Source organism: Oncorhynchus clarkii, chromosome 1 (genome assembly GCF_045791955.1).
Source record: "Oncorhynchus clarkii lewisi isolate Uvic-CL-2024 chromosome 1, UVic_Ocla_1.0, whole genome shotgun sequence".
NCBI lineage: Eukaryota > Metazoa > Chordata > Actinopteri > Salmoniformes > Salmonidae > Oncorhynchus > Oncorhynchus clarkii.
This window is the reverse complement of record NC_092147.1, coordinates 39,756,281-39,773,126: the sequence shown is the minus strand read 5'-3', so window position 1 is coordinate 39,773,126 and position 16,846 is coordinate 39,756,281. Positions and strand designations below refer to the sequence as shown.

The 16,846-nt window shown below is 43.9% G+C and overlaps 1 protein-coding gene across 1 annotated transcript in view; it reads left to right on the top strand.

Annotated features, from left to right (window-relative positions):
- Positions 1–11,786: 11,786 nt before the first annotated feature.
- Positions 11,787–16,846, top strand: part of LOC139416198 (vesicular glutamate transporter 3-like) — a 33,106-nt gene continuing 28,046 nt past the window's right edge. Inside the window, exon 1 of the mRNA XM_071164586.1 lies at positions 11,787–12,034. Within this exon, the coding sequence (XP_071020687.1) occupies positions 11,934–12,034 (101 nt within the window). The 5' untranslated portion in view covers positions 11,787–11,933. The remainder of the gene's footprint in view (positions 12,035–16,846) is intronic.

Sequence of the window (16,846 nt, the reverse complement as noted above, 5' to 3'; positions counted from 1 at the left end):
CTACAATGTTGTTGATCCATCCTCAGTTTTCTCCATCATAGCCACTCTGTAACCATTTTAAAGTCACCATTGGCCTCATGGTGAAATCCCTGAGTGGTTTTATTGTCCCCAGCACAAGGTGCACCTGTGTAATGATCATGCCGTTTAATCAATTTCTTGATATACCACACCTGTCAGGTGGATGGATTATCTTGGCAAAGGAGAAATGTTCACTAACAGAGATGTAAACAAATTTGCGTACAACATTTGAGAGAAACATGAGACCAACACTTCACATGTTGCATTTATATTTTTGTTCAGTATACTTTACTTTCTTACAATTGAAGAAAGTGCCCATCGTCTCTTGATCTAATGGTCTTGGTATTGAAACCACTCAAGACCACATCATTTCAGTTTTTAACTTGTCACGGTCTCAACTCACTGGGTCTGGATCTTGGGACCAATGTCATGGTATATATCTTGGTCTTGGCTCCTGGATATTAAGTTTGTTTTTGGTTTATAAACCATAGGCCACATAATATGAAGAAGACAATGCTGTCTGATCATTGGCTGATCACTCCCAACCCATAGGAATCCCCACCCAGTTGACTACTTTTAAATTGTGTGTAACGGCATTCCTCCTCCTCTTCTGAGGAGGAGAAGCGAGAAGGATCGGAGAACCAACGTGCAGCGTGGTAAGTGTCCATAACGTTTTATTAAGATATAAACTGAACACTATGAAAATACAAAACAATAAACGTGAACATGAACAAAACCGAAACAGTACCGTGTGGCAACAAACACACACACGGAAAACAAACACCCACAAACCAAAAGTGAAACCCAGGCTACCTAAGTATGATTCTCAATCAGAGACAACTAACTGCCTCTGATTGAGAACCATACTAGGCTGAACTCAAAACCCCAACATAGGAAAACACACAGACTGCCAACCCCAACTCACGCCCTGACCATACTAAATAAAGACCAAACAAAGGAAATAAAGGTCAGAACGTGACATTTTTGAAGTCATCAATGGCAATGTCAAAACCAAAATGATTTATTTCCATCTAGAGTCCTCTATTTATCAAGAATGGTGCACCACACAATCTCCCTGTGGAACGCTTTAGACACCTTGTGTCCATGCCCAGACAACTTGAGGCTGTTCTGAGGGCAAAACTCAATATTAGGAAGGTGTTCCTGATGTTTGGTATACTCAGTCTACTCACAAGAACATACAAGGGAAATATGTTGATGTCACATGCACAAGTACAGTGAAATGCCTTTATTATTATTGATTAACCCCAACAATACAGTAATTAATAACAATGTAATACAAAAACTAACAAGGTAGAACAAAAATACACAAGTTATAAGAAGAACACTATGAAGTAAGTAAGCATGACTTAATTAATTTTGTCACGTCTGTTGTTTTCCATTGAGTTCCAGTACCATATTTACAATGTGCATGGATACTGGATTGATAGAGGTAGATATGTATAGGGAGGGATAAGGTGGTCTGATTTGACCTAAACAAACCATAAATTCAAGAGGGATGCTTACCAATCTATGAAGTGTGTTCATTGGATGTTTAGAAGTAAACTCAGCAAAAAAAGAAATGTCCCTTTTTCAGGACCCTGTCTTTCAAAGATAATTCATTAAAAAAAAAACTACACAGATCTTAATTGTAATGGGTTTAAACACTGTTTCCCATGCTTGTTCAATGACCCATAAACAATGAATGAACATGCACCTGTGAAACGGTCGTTAAGACACTAACAGCTTACAGAGAGTAGGCAATTAAGATCACAGTTATGAAAACATAGGACACTAAAGAGGCCTTTCTACTGACTCTGAAAAACACCAAAAGAAAGATGCCTAGAGTCCCTGCTCATCTGCGTGAATGTGCCTCAGGCATGCTGCAAGGAGGCATGAGGACTGCAGATGTAGCCAGGGCAATAAATTGCAATGTCCGTACTGTGAGATGCCTAAGACAGCGCTACAGGAAGACAGGACAGAGAGCTGATTGTCCTCGCAGTGGCAAACCATGTGTAACAACACGTGCAAGGGATCGGTACATCCGAACATCACACTTGCAGGCAGGTACAGGATGGCAACAACAACTGCCCGAGTTACACCAGGAACGCACAATCCCTCCATCAGTGCTCAGACTGTCCGCAATAGGCTGAGAGATGCTGGACTGAGGGCTTGTAAGGGCTGTTAGGCAGGTCCTCACCAGACATCACCAGCAACAACATCGCCTATGGGCACAAACCCACCGTCGCTGGACCAGACAGGACTGGCAAAAAGTGCTCTTCACTGATGAGTCACGGTTTTGTCTCACCAGTGGTGATGGTCAGATTCGCGTTTATCGTCGAAGGAATGAGCGTTACACCGAGGCCTGTACTCAGGAGCGGGATCGGGTCCGTCATGGTCTGGGGTGGTGTCACAGCATCATTGAACTGAGCTTGTTGTCATTGCAGACAATCTCAACGCTGTGCGTTACAGGGAAGACATCCTCCTCCTTCATGTGGTCCCCTCTCTGCAGGCTCATCCTGACATGACCCTCCAGCATGACAATGCCACCAGCCATACTGCACATTCTGTGCGTGATTTCCTGCAAGACAGGAATGTCAGTGTTCTGCCATGGCCAGCGAAGAGCCCGGATCTCAATCCCATTGAGCACGTCTGGGACCTGCTGGATCAGAGGGTGAGGGCTACGGCCATTCCCCCCCAGAAATGTCCGGGATCTTGCAGGTGCCTTGGTGGGGGTAACATCTCACAGCAAGAATTGGCAAACCTAGTGCAGTCCATGAGGAGGAGATGCAGTGCAGTACTTAATGCATCTGGTGGCCACACCAGATACTGACTGTTACTTTTGTTCAGGAACACATTATTCAATTTCTGTTAGTCACATGTCTGTGGAACTTGTTCAGTTTATGTCTCAGTTGTTGAATCTTATGTTCAAACAAATATTTACACATGTTAAGTGTGCTGAAAATAAATGCAGTTGACAGTGAGAGTGTTTCTTTTTTTACTGAGTTTAGATGTCATTTTGTTGGCTATTGTCATTCTGTGGAACACAATTAGAAAAGTAACTTGGAACAGCATTGTGTAAGCCTTTGCCATCTAAAAACTGTTATGCAAAAACAAAATCTAGAAAATATTTAATTCAGTTAAAGAATTGAAATGGCAGCGGAGTGCTTGAGGCGTCACTACAGATGGGTTCGATCCCGGGCTGTGTTGCAGCCGGCTGTGACCGGGAAACCCACCGCACTCTAGTGACTCCTTGTGGCGGCTGGGCGCATGCACGCTGACTTCGGTCACCAGCTGTACAGTGTTTCCTCCGACACATTGGTGCTGCTGGCTTCCGGGTTAAGCCGGTAGTGTGTCAAGAAGCAGTGCGGCTTGGCGGTGTCGTGTTTCAGAAGACGTGTTTCGGAGGATGCATGGCTCTCGACCTTCGCCTATCCCATACGGAGTTGCATTGATGGGACAAGACTGTAACTACCAACTGGATATCACGAAATTGGGGAGAAAAAGGGTAAAAAGTACAACAACAAAAAACTAATGGTTGAAATGAAAATGTATTACACCACAAAATAGATGTGCAAGCTAATTCTCTTAAATAAGTCCAAAAATGCATTTCTGGAGAAGGTGTCTGGAAACACAAATTAGATATACAGTACATTAAACCAAAAAAGGCACTTTTGGAACAGGCTTTGATGCTTTTAACTTCTTAAGAACATTTTCATCCCCTTTCATCCCAAATATTAGCTAGAGAAGGTATTGAAATGTCATGATTTGGACTCTATTTGCTGCAAAGGTTGGAGTCCTCAACGGCTGTCTTCATGTTTTTTCCTTTCATATACACTGTTGACAAAAAGCCATTTGTCAGAGTTCTGTATAGAACACAAAATACAGTATGTACTTTACAAAAAACACACCATGACCTAATTTGAAAGTGAAACAAATACGGTAATAGTTTACCAGTGCATTGCTTTCTTCACCCAATCCAGGATGTACAGTATTTCCCCCTAGCTTTGAGTTCTGAGATATCTGTAATTTTACAGAAGAACACTAATACATTACAAGTGTACAGGATTTTTCCATCCAGTACTAGGAAAGGGAAAGGGGATACCTGGTTAGTTGCAAAACTGAATGCATTCAACTGAAATGTGTCTTGCACATTTAACCCAACCCCTCTGAATCAGAGAGGTGCAGGGGCTGCATTAATCGACATCCACATTTTCGGCACCTGGGGAACAGTGGTTTAATTTGCTTGCTCAGGGGCAGAAAGACAGATTTTTACCTTGTCAGCTCGGAGATTCCATCCAGGATCCTTGCTGTTACTGGCCCAACGCTCTAACCACTAGCCTATCTGCCGCCCCTACATGGCACTATAATGTCCTTCAACTCATACCAATGAAACATTGAATTTCTCACCATTTAACCATTTAACCATTAAAATAACTGTCACGCCCTGATCTGTTTCACATGTTTTTGTTATTGTCTCCACCCACTTCCAGGTGTCACCTGTTTCCCTCATTAGTCCCTGGGTACTTATTCCTGTGTTCCCTGTTTGTCTGTTGCCAGTTCGTCTTGTCTTGTCAACCAGCATGTTATTCCGTGCTTCTGTTTTTCCCTTTTCTCTGTTTTTGCTATTCCTCCTGGTTTTGACCCTTGCCTGCCTCTACTCGGAATCCGCCTGCCTGACCATACTGCCTGTCCTGACCCCTGCCACCCTGTACCTCCTGGACTCTGACCTTGCTATGATCTTTTGGCCTGTCCATGACCATTCTCTTGCCTGCCCCTTGGATTATAGTAAATATCAGAGACTCAAACCATCTGCCCCCCATGTCTGCATCTGGGTCTCGCCCTGTGCCCTTATAGTAAGAACTGGCCATGGCAGAGCCAACAGACTTGGACCAGCTCCGCCACGCTGTCTCCCTGCATGGAGTCACCATTGGAAGGTATGAGGAGCTACTGCAAGACCTTTGGGAAGGGCTTCGTTCCCTGACGGAGTCCCACGACCAAGGGTTCAAGGCTATTATGGAGCAAATCAGTGAGTTGGCTCATAGACAGCCCACAATCTCTGAGACCTCCCAACCACCCAGTAACCTGTCTACTATTAGTGTTGGGTTTGTACAGCCTACGCCGGCTCCCCAAGAACCCCGCTTACCTCCTCCGGAGCAATATTCTAGGGATCCTGGAACCTGCTGGGGTTTTCTTTTTCAGTGCTCCCTTATTTTTGAGCTACAGCCATCTTCGTTCCCTTCGGACCGATCGAAGATAGCGTATATTATTACGCTAATGTCAGGAAGGGCGCTCTCCTGGGCTACGGCAGTTTGGGAGCAACAATCCACCATTTGTCATCATCTGGAGGGTTTTGTGGCAGAGGTGAGGAAGGTGTTCGATTCTCTGGTATTCGGGAGAGAGGCGGCCCGAAAACTACTTGAATTACATCAAGACTCCCATTGTGTGGCAGACTACACAGTAGATTTTCACACATTGGCTGCCGAGAGTGCCTGGTATCCGGAGTCCCTTTTTTGATACCTTCCTTCACGGACTTTCAGAGGAAGATTGTGAAGGACATCGATTCCCTTATTGCCTTTACTCTTAGGATTGATGGAACACAGGAGTGAGAGGAGGTCTGGTCTTGGGCACACTTGTTCAACTGCTGCTGTTCGTTCATCTCTGACGGAATCTGGAAGTCTCCCAAAGCTGTATTTCCGAGAAGACTCGAAGCCACCCAAGTTCCCTCGAGAATCATCGGCAACGGGTGAGTCAGATACACCGGAACCAATGCAACTGGGCAGAACTAGATTATCGCAGAGGGAACATAAACATAGGTTAAGCTCCATCAGTTGTCTGTATTGTGGTGCTGCAGGGCATTTCGTAGCTAGCTGCCCAGTGAAGAGACCTAAATCATTAGTAGGTACATGTACACTGGTGAGCCAGACTGGGAATCCTCAAATTCCTGTTATCCATACTCCTGTTGTTGTTATCCTGCTGTGAGGAGACCAGTCAAAGTCTCTTCAGGTGCCCATTGACTCTGGGGCTGATGAGAGTTTCATGGATGCTATCCTGGTATCGGAACTAGGTATTCCCACTCAACTTCTCTCCATTTCCATGGATGCCAGAGCACTGGACGGCCGCTCCATTGGGATTCACGCACAGCACAGTTCCCATTAATATGTGGATATCTGGTAATTACAGTGAGCCTGTTAAGGTTTTCTTCCGTTGAAAGAGAGGAGGACCAAAATGCAGCGTGGTTATCTTTATACATCTTTAATAAAGATGAAAAATACGAACAATATACAAAAACAATAAACGTGAAAAACCGAAACAGCCCTATCTGGTGCAACAAACACAGAGACAGGAACAATCACCCACGAAATACCCAAAGAATATGGCTGCCTAAATATGTTTCCCAATCAGAGACCACGATAAACACCTGCCTCTGATTTGAGAACCACTCTAGGCAACCATAGACTTTCCTAGACAACTCTACTAAACACAACCCCATAAATCTAATCAACCCCTAGACAAGACAAGACACACAAATCACCCATGTCACACCCTGGCCTGACCAAAATAATAAAGAAAACACAAAATACTAAGGCCAGGGCGTGACAGAGCCAATACAGCTTCTCCTCATTGAGTCCCGTCACATCCCTGTTTTGGGATTTTTTGGGCTCCAGAAGCACAACCCTGACATTGATTAGACCATGGGTTCAATCCTGGGTTGGAATCCGTTCTGCCATTCACATTGTCTAAATGCGGTGCAGCCTTTCCCGGAACATCTGCCTCCAGGGTTAAGTACGGCCTCGGATCTCTCTTCCCGCAGAGTATTATGACCTCCTGGAGGTTTTCAGCAAGGCTTGTGCTACCTTCCTTCCTCCACATTGCCCTTTACGATTGTGCTATTGATCTCCTCCCAGGCACCACACCGCCTCAAGGCCGGCTATATTCCCAGTCTGGCCCTGAGACCAAGGCCATGGAGGACAAGCAGATAACCACCGGACTCCGGCTCCCCGCTATCGTATCGGGCATGGTTGTCCACTCAGGACCTGCCCTTCCGGGTGGAATCCCGCAAACATTCTCCCCATTTCATTGGTCCTTTCACCTTTTCTAGAGTCCTTAGTCCCACTGCTGTCCGCCTGCTGTTGCCCGTACTCTTCGTGTTCACCCTACTTTTCATGTGTCCAAGGTTCGCCAACATACAGTATAGTCTCTGATTACAACCTCCTTGATGCCTGGTGAGCACATAATCCAAAAGCAAAACTTAATTGTTGTCTATAATAACATGTATAATTTAATGTATATATTGTTGTGCTTAACCGGGCTCATCTGGAAAAGAGACCTTGGGCTCAGCATTGACTCCCGGTCAAAATAAAGGTTAAATAAAGAAAACATACATACTTTTTTTAAATGGTAAAGAATTAACTCAATTAAATAATTAACTAGTTCATCTCATTAACTCATCACAAGTGGGTTACCAGGCCAAGCAACTGTTTTGTAGGTGACCTTTGAGGGATTTGAGGTGCTACACAGCCATCCTTAGCATGGTGGGACAGCCACACACATCCCCCAAGCGCAGCCCTCTTCCATTACAACTGTTGGATTTTCAAATCCAAACAGCAAGAGGTCTCAACCCTCAGGAAAAGACCCACAGACGAAAGCGGGCGCGTAGAGTGTACACACACACTTACATGTCCATGCTTCCCTTGCCTTTCCTGGGGCAGCTCCATGCCTGAGGTCATGCCCGCGGCTGAGGTGGGGGTTATCAAGCTGGGCAGAGACAGAGTGGCTTTGTTTTTTCTCCACCAGCACACATATCCAAACACACACAGAACTATTTCAAATATATGACCTGACCATAAGCTGCTCACTGGGCTGTGTGCGTGTGTGCGTGTGTCCAGTCATGACTCATGATAGGTCCAGGCAATGAGACAAGAACACAGGATAGGCCAAGCGTAGCTCCTGTCCGTGTCTCCTATGTATTACCCAGTGCCTGTTCCACAGACCCAACGACCCAGTGACCCAAATAGCCCCATTACCAGATCAGATGTTTAATCCTGCTCTCTCCACTGAAGATCTGCAATGGGATTACCAGGCTTTGGAGAGGGGACAATGCTCAGTCCCCACGCACACACCCTTCCATCTCATTCACATTAATTCACTAACTCACTCTCGTCCTGAATCATTTTCCTGCATTCACATAACCTCCTGTCCAATGCTCTCTCATGAGCACTAGATGCAGACGTCACACAGAAGAACAGGCCATTCAATGGTAACAGGGAGAGGGATTCAATGACGGCTTACATGAATTTGAAACCTGCATTTGTTATAGTTATTTTATATTATAATTAAGTGCATATATATGTATTTGAAGGTATGTATAAGTTGGAATCCTAAGTAAGGGGAAACAGCACCTCTGGCCGCAGCACCACATTGTTATTGTTTTTATTGCTGAGCTGAGGAGCAGCGTGGTAAAAACAATTGCAGTATATATTGTGCTCTTCTATCACGCGTGCAATGATGTCAGAGGGGGGAGAATCTGTGTGCGTTGTTTGCAGTAAGTTCTTTGTTGTTGTAATATCGCAAACGGACTGTTTTACTATTAAGGATTTCATCTGTAAGGGAATGAATGTTATCAAGCCTTCAAACTGGATGAACTGTTACAATGTAGGCCAATAGAATAGATGTAACATCCTATTCATTTACACAAGAAAAAAAGTCTGATTCATACTGAAGTTCATATTAGCCTACTTCAACTACTGCTGCAGCGAAGCTGTGTAATATGTAACAGCAAAACAAGGCAACTAGGCTGCACAAACAGGGTCAAATGGGATTTTCAAAACCGGCCAAGGGATGATGCCCTCATAACAAGAAAGGACAGGGAATAGGAAGTGGAAGCACAAGGTCCCAGAGAAGTAGGACAGTACACAAATAGTTACAACCACTAGACAGCATTCAAAGATCTTAGGCAAATAAGGGTGCCTCTTACAATTTGACTAATTCAGTCAAGACTCCTTAAAAGATGATACTTGGGAGAGGTCAGGAGCACATGAGCAGTGTGAAGACGTTATTTGACATTATTTTATCTCTGTTCACATTGGAAACAACTAATAAAGGAAAGAGGGTTGTATTCATTAGGAAACCTATCAAATGGACGAAAATGGCGCGTGACTACCTGTACTTGTCCAATAAGAAAGGTGCATTTTTGTTTTCTGTTGTAAAATGTGTATCCTAATGAAAATTAACCTGATGTTCTACTTTAGTGTCATTAAAGGAAAACCAATTGAAACGTGAATTACAAATTGTTACTGACTGTACTACCTCAAAAACAGCAAAACAAAGGCATCTGAGAAAGCTGTGGTTTTCTTTTCATTTGAATTCAGCGGAATTAGTGTAGTGATTATTTTGACAGTTTGGCATAGCATATGTGGGAACTCCTTCAAGACTGTTGGAAAAGCATTCCAGGTGAAGCTGGTTGAGAGAATGCCAAGAGTGTGCAAAGCTGTTGTCGAGGCAAAGGGTGGCTACTTTGAAGAATCTCAAATATAAAATAGATTTTGATTTGTTTAGCACTTTTTTGGTTACTACATGATTCCATATGTGTTATTTCGTAGTGTTGTAGTCTTCACTATTATTCTACAATGTAGAAAATAGTCAAATAAAGAAAAACCCTGCAATGAGTAGGTATGTCCAAACTTTTGTCTGGTACTTTGATATATGTTGATATATTATATTAGCTTAGTTTTCCGTATGAGTATATTTAACAGCGAGGCATTGGTCTACAGTAGTTTTAATGGCAATGCAAAGCCATGACTGTCCATGACTCACTGACAACAGCTTTAAGGCCCCCTACATTCATCCAGCATATGTTTTGATGGATTTAAATCTGAGTAATCTTGAATAGCTGAGGCTATAACGTGGAAATAAACAGACGTAGGCTACTATCAAATGCAACATATTCACACACACACATAGTGTACAACATGATATCTTATTTACTACTTCTTTCATCTTCTCTGTTCCTTCTGGAATTATTGACAAAGAGGTGAGGCAATATTAGTAGTACCACTTTACATTAAAGCACCACTCAAAAAAGTTTATAAAGCCTCTTATAGACTTTTGGCAATTTATAGATATGGTTTTAGTGTGAAGTACAGTATGTACCACAACTTGGTCGGGGCCTGTACCCCCTTCTAGCCACTAGATGGTAGGCAAGACTTTTCCTGAAATTGTATTGCGAAGAACCCCCATGGAGTTGAATGTACACTCCGGGCCCCATTGTCTCTGACAGGTGGCATAATTTTAACGTGACATGTCACAACACAGATATTAATAGTCGTTACTTTATCTGACATGAGACCACACTCCGGGCCCTATCAATGACCCATCACATGAAAGCACAACCAACTTATCATGTCATCCCAGATAGCATCTCCATCGACATACTGAGCTATACTACTAGAGCATCATCACCACCTCAACGAAAACTAAATCCAGAATTCCCTCATTTTCTCATCCCCTGGAGGGTCCGGAATTTGGGTCCTTGCAGAAAGAGTGTTAGCAGGGAAATTTTACGACACACACACACACACACACACACACACACACACACAGCATGTGAGTATCAACATATACATACATAGTACAATACATGCATTTACTGTAAATGCCTACAGAGAAAGGAAACTGGCTTTATCCCATGTTACACTGACAACTGGCCTGTTATATTTCTGTCATGAAGGGCCTTATTTATTGAGAGAGAGCCCACTCGGGAACCGGATCCACAGTTTATTTATGGAGCTCACAGACTAGTGAAATAGCAGCACCGCCCCAAGCCGTCACTCTGGAGCAACCCATCAGTAAAAAAGAGCCCGAGAGCTTGTTGCACCAACCAACATTCTACTGATACATTTTTAAAATGTCTATATTGGAATTCTTAAAATCCTATGCATATTTAATGACCCGGCAAATAAAGAGATTCACACTGGACAAAGATTGGGTTCTGGGGCTTGCCTGTACCAGTTAAATAAGCATTTAGTTATGGGAAACCCACATAAAGGTGTAAGTTGGTGTGACTGTGAATAGCTCGTGGGTAGCTAACTCTGTTGCTGCTGACAGCTAATCCAAATGATAGTGCTATGGAAATGCTGGCAAAGAATGGGAGTGTTGTACCAGCGAACCTGATGATAGTTGCGTCTTACGTTTCACCTGCACACATGCTGCTCTGGTCTCTCTGAATGCGGCTTGTCAATATTAAATCATTCATCCACTGGGTTGGTATCAGATGAACATTCTTGGCTAAAGAGGTAGGGCTAGAGGTACCTGCTAGAGCAGTTAGGTACCCCAGACCCTCTTTTTAGCAATTAGTGTTGGAGCTATCAGATGGAGAGGAAAGCAAAGGGGGCTGTTCAGTCCTTCTGCACCCATCCACACATAGCTCACCATGCCAAGATACTGAGGTGGGGGATTGTACTCTTTCCTTCTCTCTCTCCCTCCCTCTTTCCCTCTATCTCTCTTCCCACCAAACCTTCTGGAGGTGAGCTGAACTATGCCATGCTAGGAGCTCTATCTGGTGCCTTGGACCTTGAGGAGTTCATCTGACACACCCTTAGCCTCAACACGATCACCTTTCACCTCCACCTAGCCCCTCCTCACTTTGACCATCATCCCCTTGCCTCCCAGTCCCTGGTCACGCCAGAGAGGAGCAGACAGCAGAAGCCCATCTCACATCTGAGGAACGTCTGAGGGACCCGTGGCACCACACAAAGGCGGAGCAAGCCCCTTTGTGCCTAAAATCTCAGGAAGAATGAGCAACCACATCTAGCAGATATTTGCTTGTCTTTCCCAGAGAAAAGCGCGCAAGAGCGAGGGGGAGATACATACTCCTGTGAAATAAAGAGAGGGAAAAGGACAGGGAGAAGCAGAGGAAGATGCCTTTCGGGGGGTTTGTAGGGCTGAAGGAGCAGATTCTGAAACCAGGGAAGGAGGAGGTGAAGAATATGGTAGGAGATGGCCTGGGGAACCTGCAGAGGTGAGTCTGAGACTGTCTGGAATGTGTTGGGGGAACTGGGATTGAATGAGTGTGAATCTCTGCTCTTTGACTGAGATATGTGTGTGACTCAAGGGGGTTAAAAACGACACAGTGCAAGTTTGACATCTACTTGAAGCAACAGATCAGATCATTTCAGATATATTATTTATTTCTGAGTACTGTTAGATATTTTATCTTAGTTATCTTATTGTATTTTAAGATCTTTATATAGCTTGGTCAATATTCTAATACAAATTATAGTCATATAGGCTAGCATAAAAAATCTCTATATCCACTGGTAAAACGATTGCAGTGCTATAATCCCAAACTCAGATAATTTGGTGAAAATTCTAAGGACTATGAACAAAGCCAGTGGTAGAAAACAGGAGGATTGAAGAACATTAAGCTCACCATGTACTGTACCCAGAGATCTAAGAGATAACTAAATATTTAATTGTTTTGCTTGCCAGGCAATGCAAGTGATGTCATCACGAGTTTTATCTAAAGACATTGTGATGCATATTTCATATCTGATATATATTTCACAAGGGGAGGATGATAAATATGGAACTTCCACATATGAGGTGGATTGTTGTCTGAAAAGAGATAAACCAAGTAAGTGGGCAATTTCCTGTGAAAGAGAAAGAGAGGTTAAGATCCAGAGTTCACTGTGCTGTCTGAAATAGATACATTTGAAAGTATATTTAAAAAAGTGAACTGGACAAATTTATCCAACAAGCGATTTTCATTTATATTATGGTTGTAATATCAGTACAATGAAAATGTGTCATCATTAAATGTGTGTCAAATGAATGATGTTGTCAGCTTACTTTCTATTTTATCAGTTTTATTTTAAACACTATACAAACACATGGAAAAGGCAAAGTGAAATCTTTCATCAAAGTCCACAAGGATCCATGTGCAATCCCACCAAACTGGTCAAATCATTACTAGCAGGTGAAACTAAGAAATGTGAATCCAGAGAGACCAAGAGAGGAAACGAGAAATTAAGTCTGAGCAGAATGAATCTATCTATCCTATCTATCCTATCTATCTATCTATCTGGTCATACTTCACTGAGACTAAATTTATTGGCCGAAATACAAACATCTATGGGAATGACATGTTCTCTTAATAGGGTCTCTCTATGATGTTGCTGACCAGTCTGTCAGTAAACGGACACTGTTTTAGTCCATTCTGAATTACTTCTTGAAATGTAAGCTATCGTTGGTACAAAAAAGGTTGGATAATAATGACATTGAACAACAGACACAAATACATCTTCTGTTCAGTATGATCTGACAGTCATAGAACTTCATAGACATAATGACGTCATCCTGTCTGCATTAAGTCAATGACATCATTTTGGTCTACTTGAGGATAAAAAAAAATATATAAAAAAAACAAGACAAGCGTAAATACTTTCCACTGATAATGATCAACCATTCTCATAGCATTGTCCAGTGGAGAGCACGATCTGTGAGTTTGGAAAGAGGGATGGGGCTGGGGATGACAGGGGTGAGTTGGTATGATGGATTGGGGATGGAAAAGGCAGGGGTGAGTTGGGATGAGGGCAGAGCCGGTGCCAGAATGAGTCAGTTGAGTCACTGTAAATGTATTGCCTTTGAATGTGGCATGAACATAACCAGTCATAATGTTTTCATCTGATTGTCAAACAAATCACTTCAAAAAGTAGGTTACCTTTGACATTTGTCCAAAATAATTCTAGAATCTGAACAGTGCACTATGCACCCGGCTGATACAATCTCACCGGAGAACGTATCCGATCGAGCGAAACAGCCATGTACTGCATCAGATACAGTACATGGCCTATAAATACTGAGACAGATAGGGCTCTGTTTCATTTGCTCAGATGCTTTATCTGTGACTGATGAGTCTTTCTGTCAATATTTAAACATTTTATTTTGGACGGGCAAGGAGGTAGGGTAGGGCAGGCCTACCCATAACACCAGCTCTGGATGAGGGATTGGAGAAGACATAGGTGAGTTTAGAGGAAGGATGGGGGGCTGGAGAAATCAGGAGTGAGTTGGGGAAGAGAGCTGGGGGCTGGGGGGGTAGGGAAGACAGGGTTGAGTTGGGGATGGAGGGATGGAGGGATGCGGGCTGGGGGGTTGGAGAAGACAGGGGTGAGTTGGGATGGAGGGATGGGGGCTGGGGGGTTGGGGAAGACAGGGGTGAGTTGGGATGGAGGGATGGGGGCTGGGGGGTTGGGGAAGACAGGGGTGAGTTGGAGGTGGAGGGATGTGGGATCATTGGATGAGTTGGAGGTGGCAAAGAGAACAGTCCATGACTTGTTTGACTGGAGCCTTTTGACAATTTTTGGGGCCTTCCTCTGATACCGCCTAGTATACAGGTCCTGGATGGCAGGAAGCATGACCCCAGTGATGTACTGGGCCGTACGCACTACATTCTGTAGTGCCTTATGGTTGGATGCCGAGGGAGAAAAGGTGTCGCCGTGCCCTCTTCACAACTGTCTTGGTGTGTTTGGGCCATGATAGTTTGTTGGTGATGTGGACACCAATGTACTTGAAACTCTCGACCCGCTCCACTAGAGCCCCGTCGATGTGAATGAGGGTGTGTTTGGCCCTTCTTTTCTTGTAGTCCACGATCGGCTCCTTTGTCTTGCTCATGTTGAGCGAGATGTTGTTGTCCTGGCACCACACTGCCAGGTCTCTGACCTCCTCCCTATGTCCTGTCTCATCATTGTTGGTGATCTGGCCTACCACTGTTGACGTTGGAGTCATGCTTGGCCACGCAGTCATGGGTGAACAGGGACTACAGGAGGGGACTAAGCATGCACCCCTGAGGGGCCCCAGTTTTGAGGATCAGCGTGGCAGATTTATTGTTGCCTACCCTTACCACCCGGGGGCGGCCCATCAGGAAGTCCAGGACCCAGTTGCAGAGGGAGTTGTTTAGTCCCAGTGTCCTTTGCTTAGTGATGAACTTTGTGGGCTCTATGGTATTGAACGCTGAGCTGTAGTCAATGAACAGCATTCTCACATAGGTGTTCCTTTTGTCCAGGTGGGAATGGGCAGTGTGGAGTGCAATTGAGATTGCGTCATCTGTGGATATGTTGGAGCGGAATGCGAATTGTAGTGGGTCTAGGGTTTCCTGGATGATGGTGTTGATGTGAACCTTGACCAGCCTTTCAAAGCACATCATGGCTACCGATGTGAGTGCTACGGGGAGGTAGTCATTTAGGCAGGTTACCTTTGCTTTCTTGGGCACAGGGACTATGGTGGTCTGCTTGAAACATGTAGGTATTACAGACTCGGTCAGGGAGATATTGAAAATGTCAGTGAAGACACTTGCCAGTTGGTCCGTGAATGCTCTGAGTACACGTTCTGGTTATCCATCTGGCCCATCGGCCTTGTGAATGTTGACCTGTTTAAAGGTTTTACTCACACAAGGCTACGGAGAGCGTGATCACACAGTTTTCCGGAAACAGCTGGTACTCTCATGCATGCTTCAGTGTTGCTTGCCTCGAAGCGAGCATAAAATAAATGTAGCTCATCTTGTGTCACTGGGCAGCTCGCGGCTGGGTTTCCCTTTGTCAACTATTATGGTTTGCAAGCCCTGCCACATCCAACAAGCTTCAGTGCCGGTGTTGTAGGATTCAATCTTAGTCCTGTATTGACGCTTTGCCTGTTTGATGGTTCATCTGAGGGTACAGTGGAATTTCAATGGGGGATCAGTGGATAGGGAGACAGGGCTGAGTTGGAGTGGAAGGATGGGGGCTTAGGGGGTTGAGAAAGACAGTGGTGACAGTCTGTGGGAGACAGGGATGAGTAAGATTCTGCTTGCTAATAGATCATGGGATAAAATACCCTTTTGTTTTTTTACGAATGTGGGCCTTTCAAGCAAGACATCATAAAGGTTTTCTTGCACATGAAAGACTTGTGAATGAATGAAGGAGTGAATGAAGTGTACATACTATAGACCTCTGAAGAGTGCCTGGGAAAAAGGAATGGAGCCCAGCATCATTGACATCAAGGGACTAATAAAGGGATATGTTTGTATTGTATGTGTGGCTGTCTTGTTTTGCTTCAGCTAATGCTTTGACACTTCAGTTCTCTTTATGTGCACTTTGCCTGTTCTGCAGCAAATAACATGTGCATTAGTTAAGGAACCTGAGTATGGTGCAAATTTAAAAATGACTGACTCAGTCTACAATAGTGCCAAATTAGGGTTATTTTGCCTTGTAACAGTAGCGGATCCCCTTTTGGTGCGATGCAGAACCCTTTTTGACAAGGTCTAAATGGAACACATTCTGCTATAACCCTTTCGTAAGGTTCTGCAAAGAACCATTATTTTAAATATAATTACACCAAAAATGATTTTTTTCAGGTTGTTTTATGGATAGGAGTTTGCAAGAATCTCTATTGTTTGCCCACCTGTCTATCAAACACTCTGTCTGATAGCTGCCTGGAGGAGTGCTGAGGATATCTATTACACTGTCAACCATTGAATTTGTGCTTTGCTAACCTAATGCAGCAGACACCTGAGCCCTGTTTCTTTCTGGTCCTGGAGAGAAAAAAAAACTGTTCAACCAATCAAGTAAATGTGGAGGAGGAGTTAATGTGGAGTGTTGCCTTGTTAATGTCCAAAAGTGGAAGTCGTGTCACAGGCTCTCTTTCCATTTCCCCTGAAAACGAGATGCATCAGGTTGTTTCCCGACCCCACTGAGGGTGGCGCTCTGCAAACTCCACACACCAATGTAACACAAAAATACTTATATTGTTTACATGCAATCCATTTGTGATGAATGTTAGAACGCTTCAAATACTGACC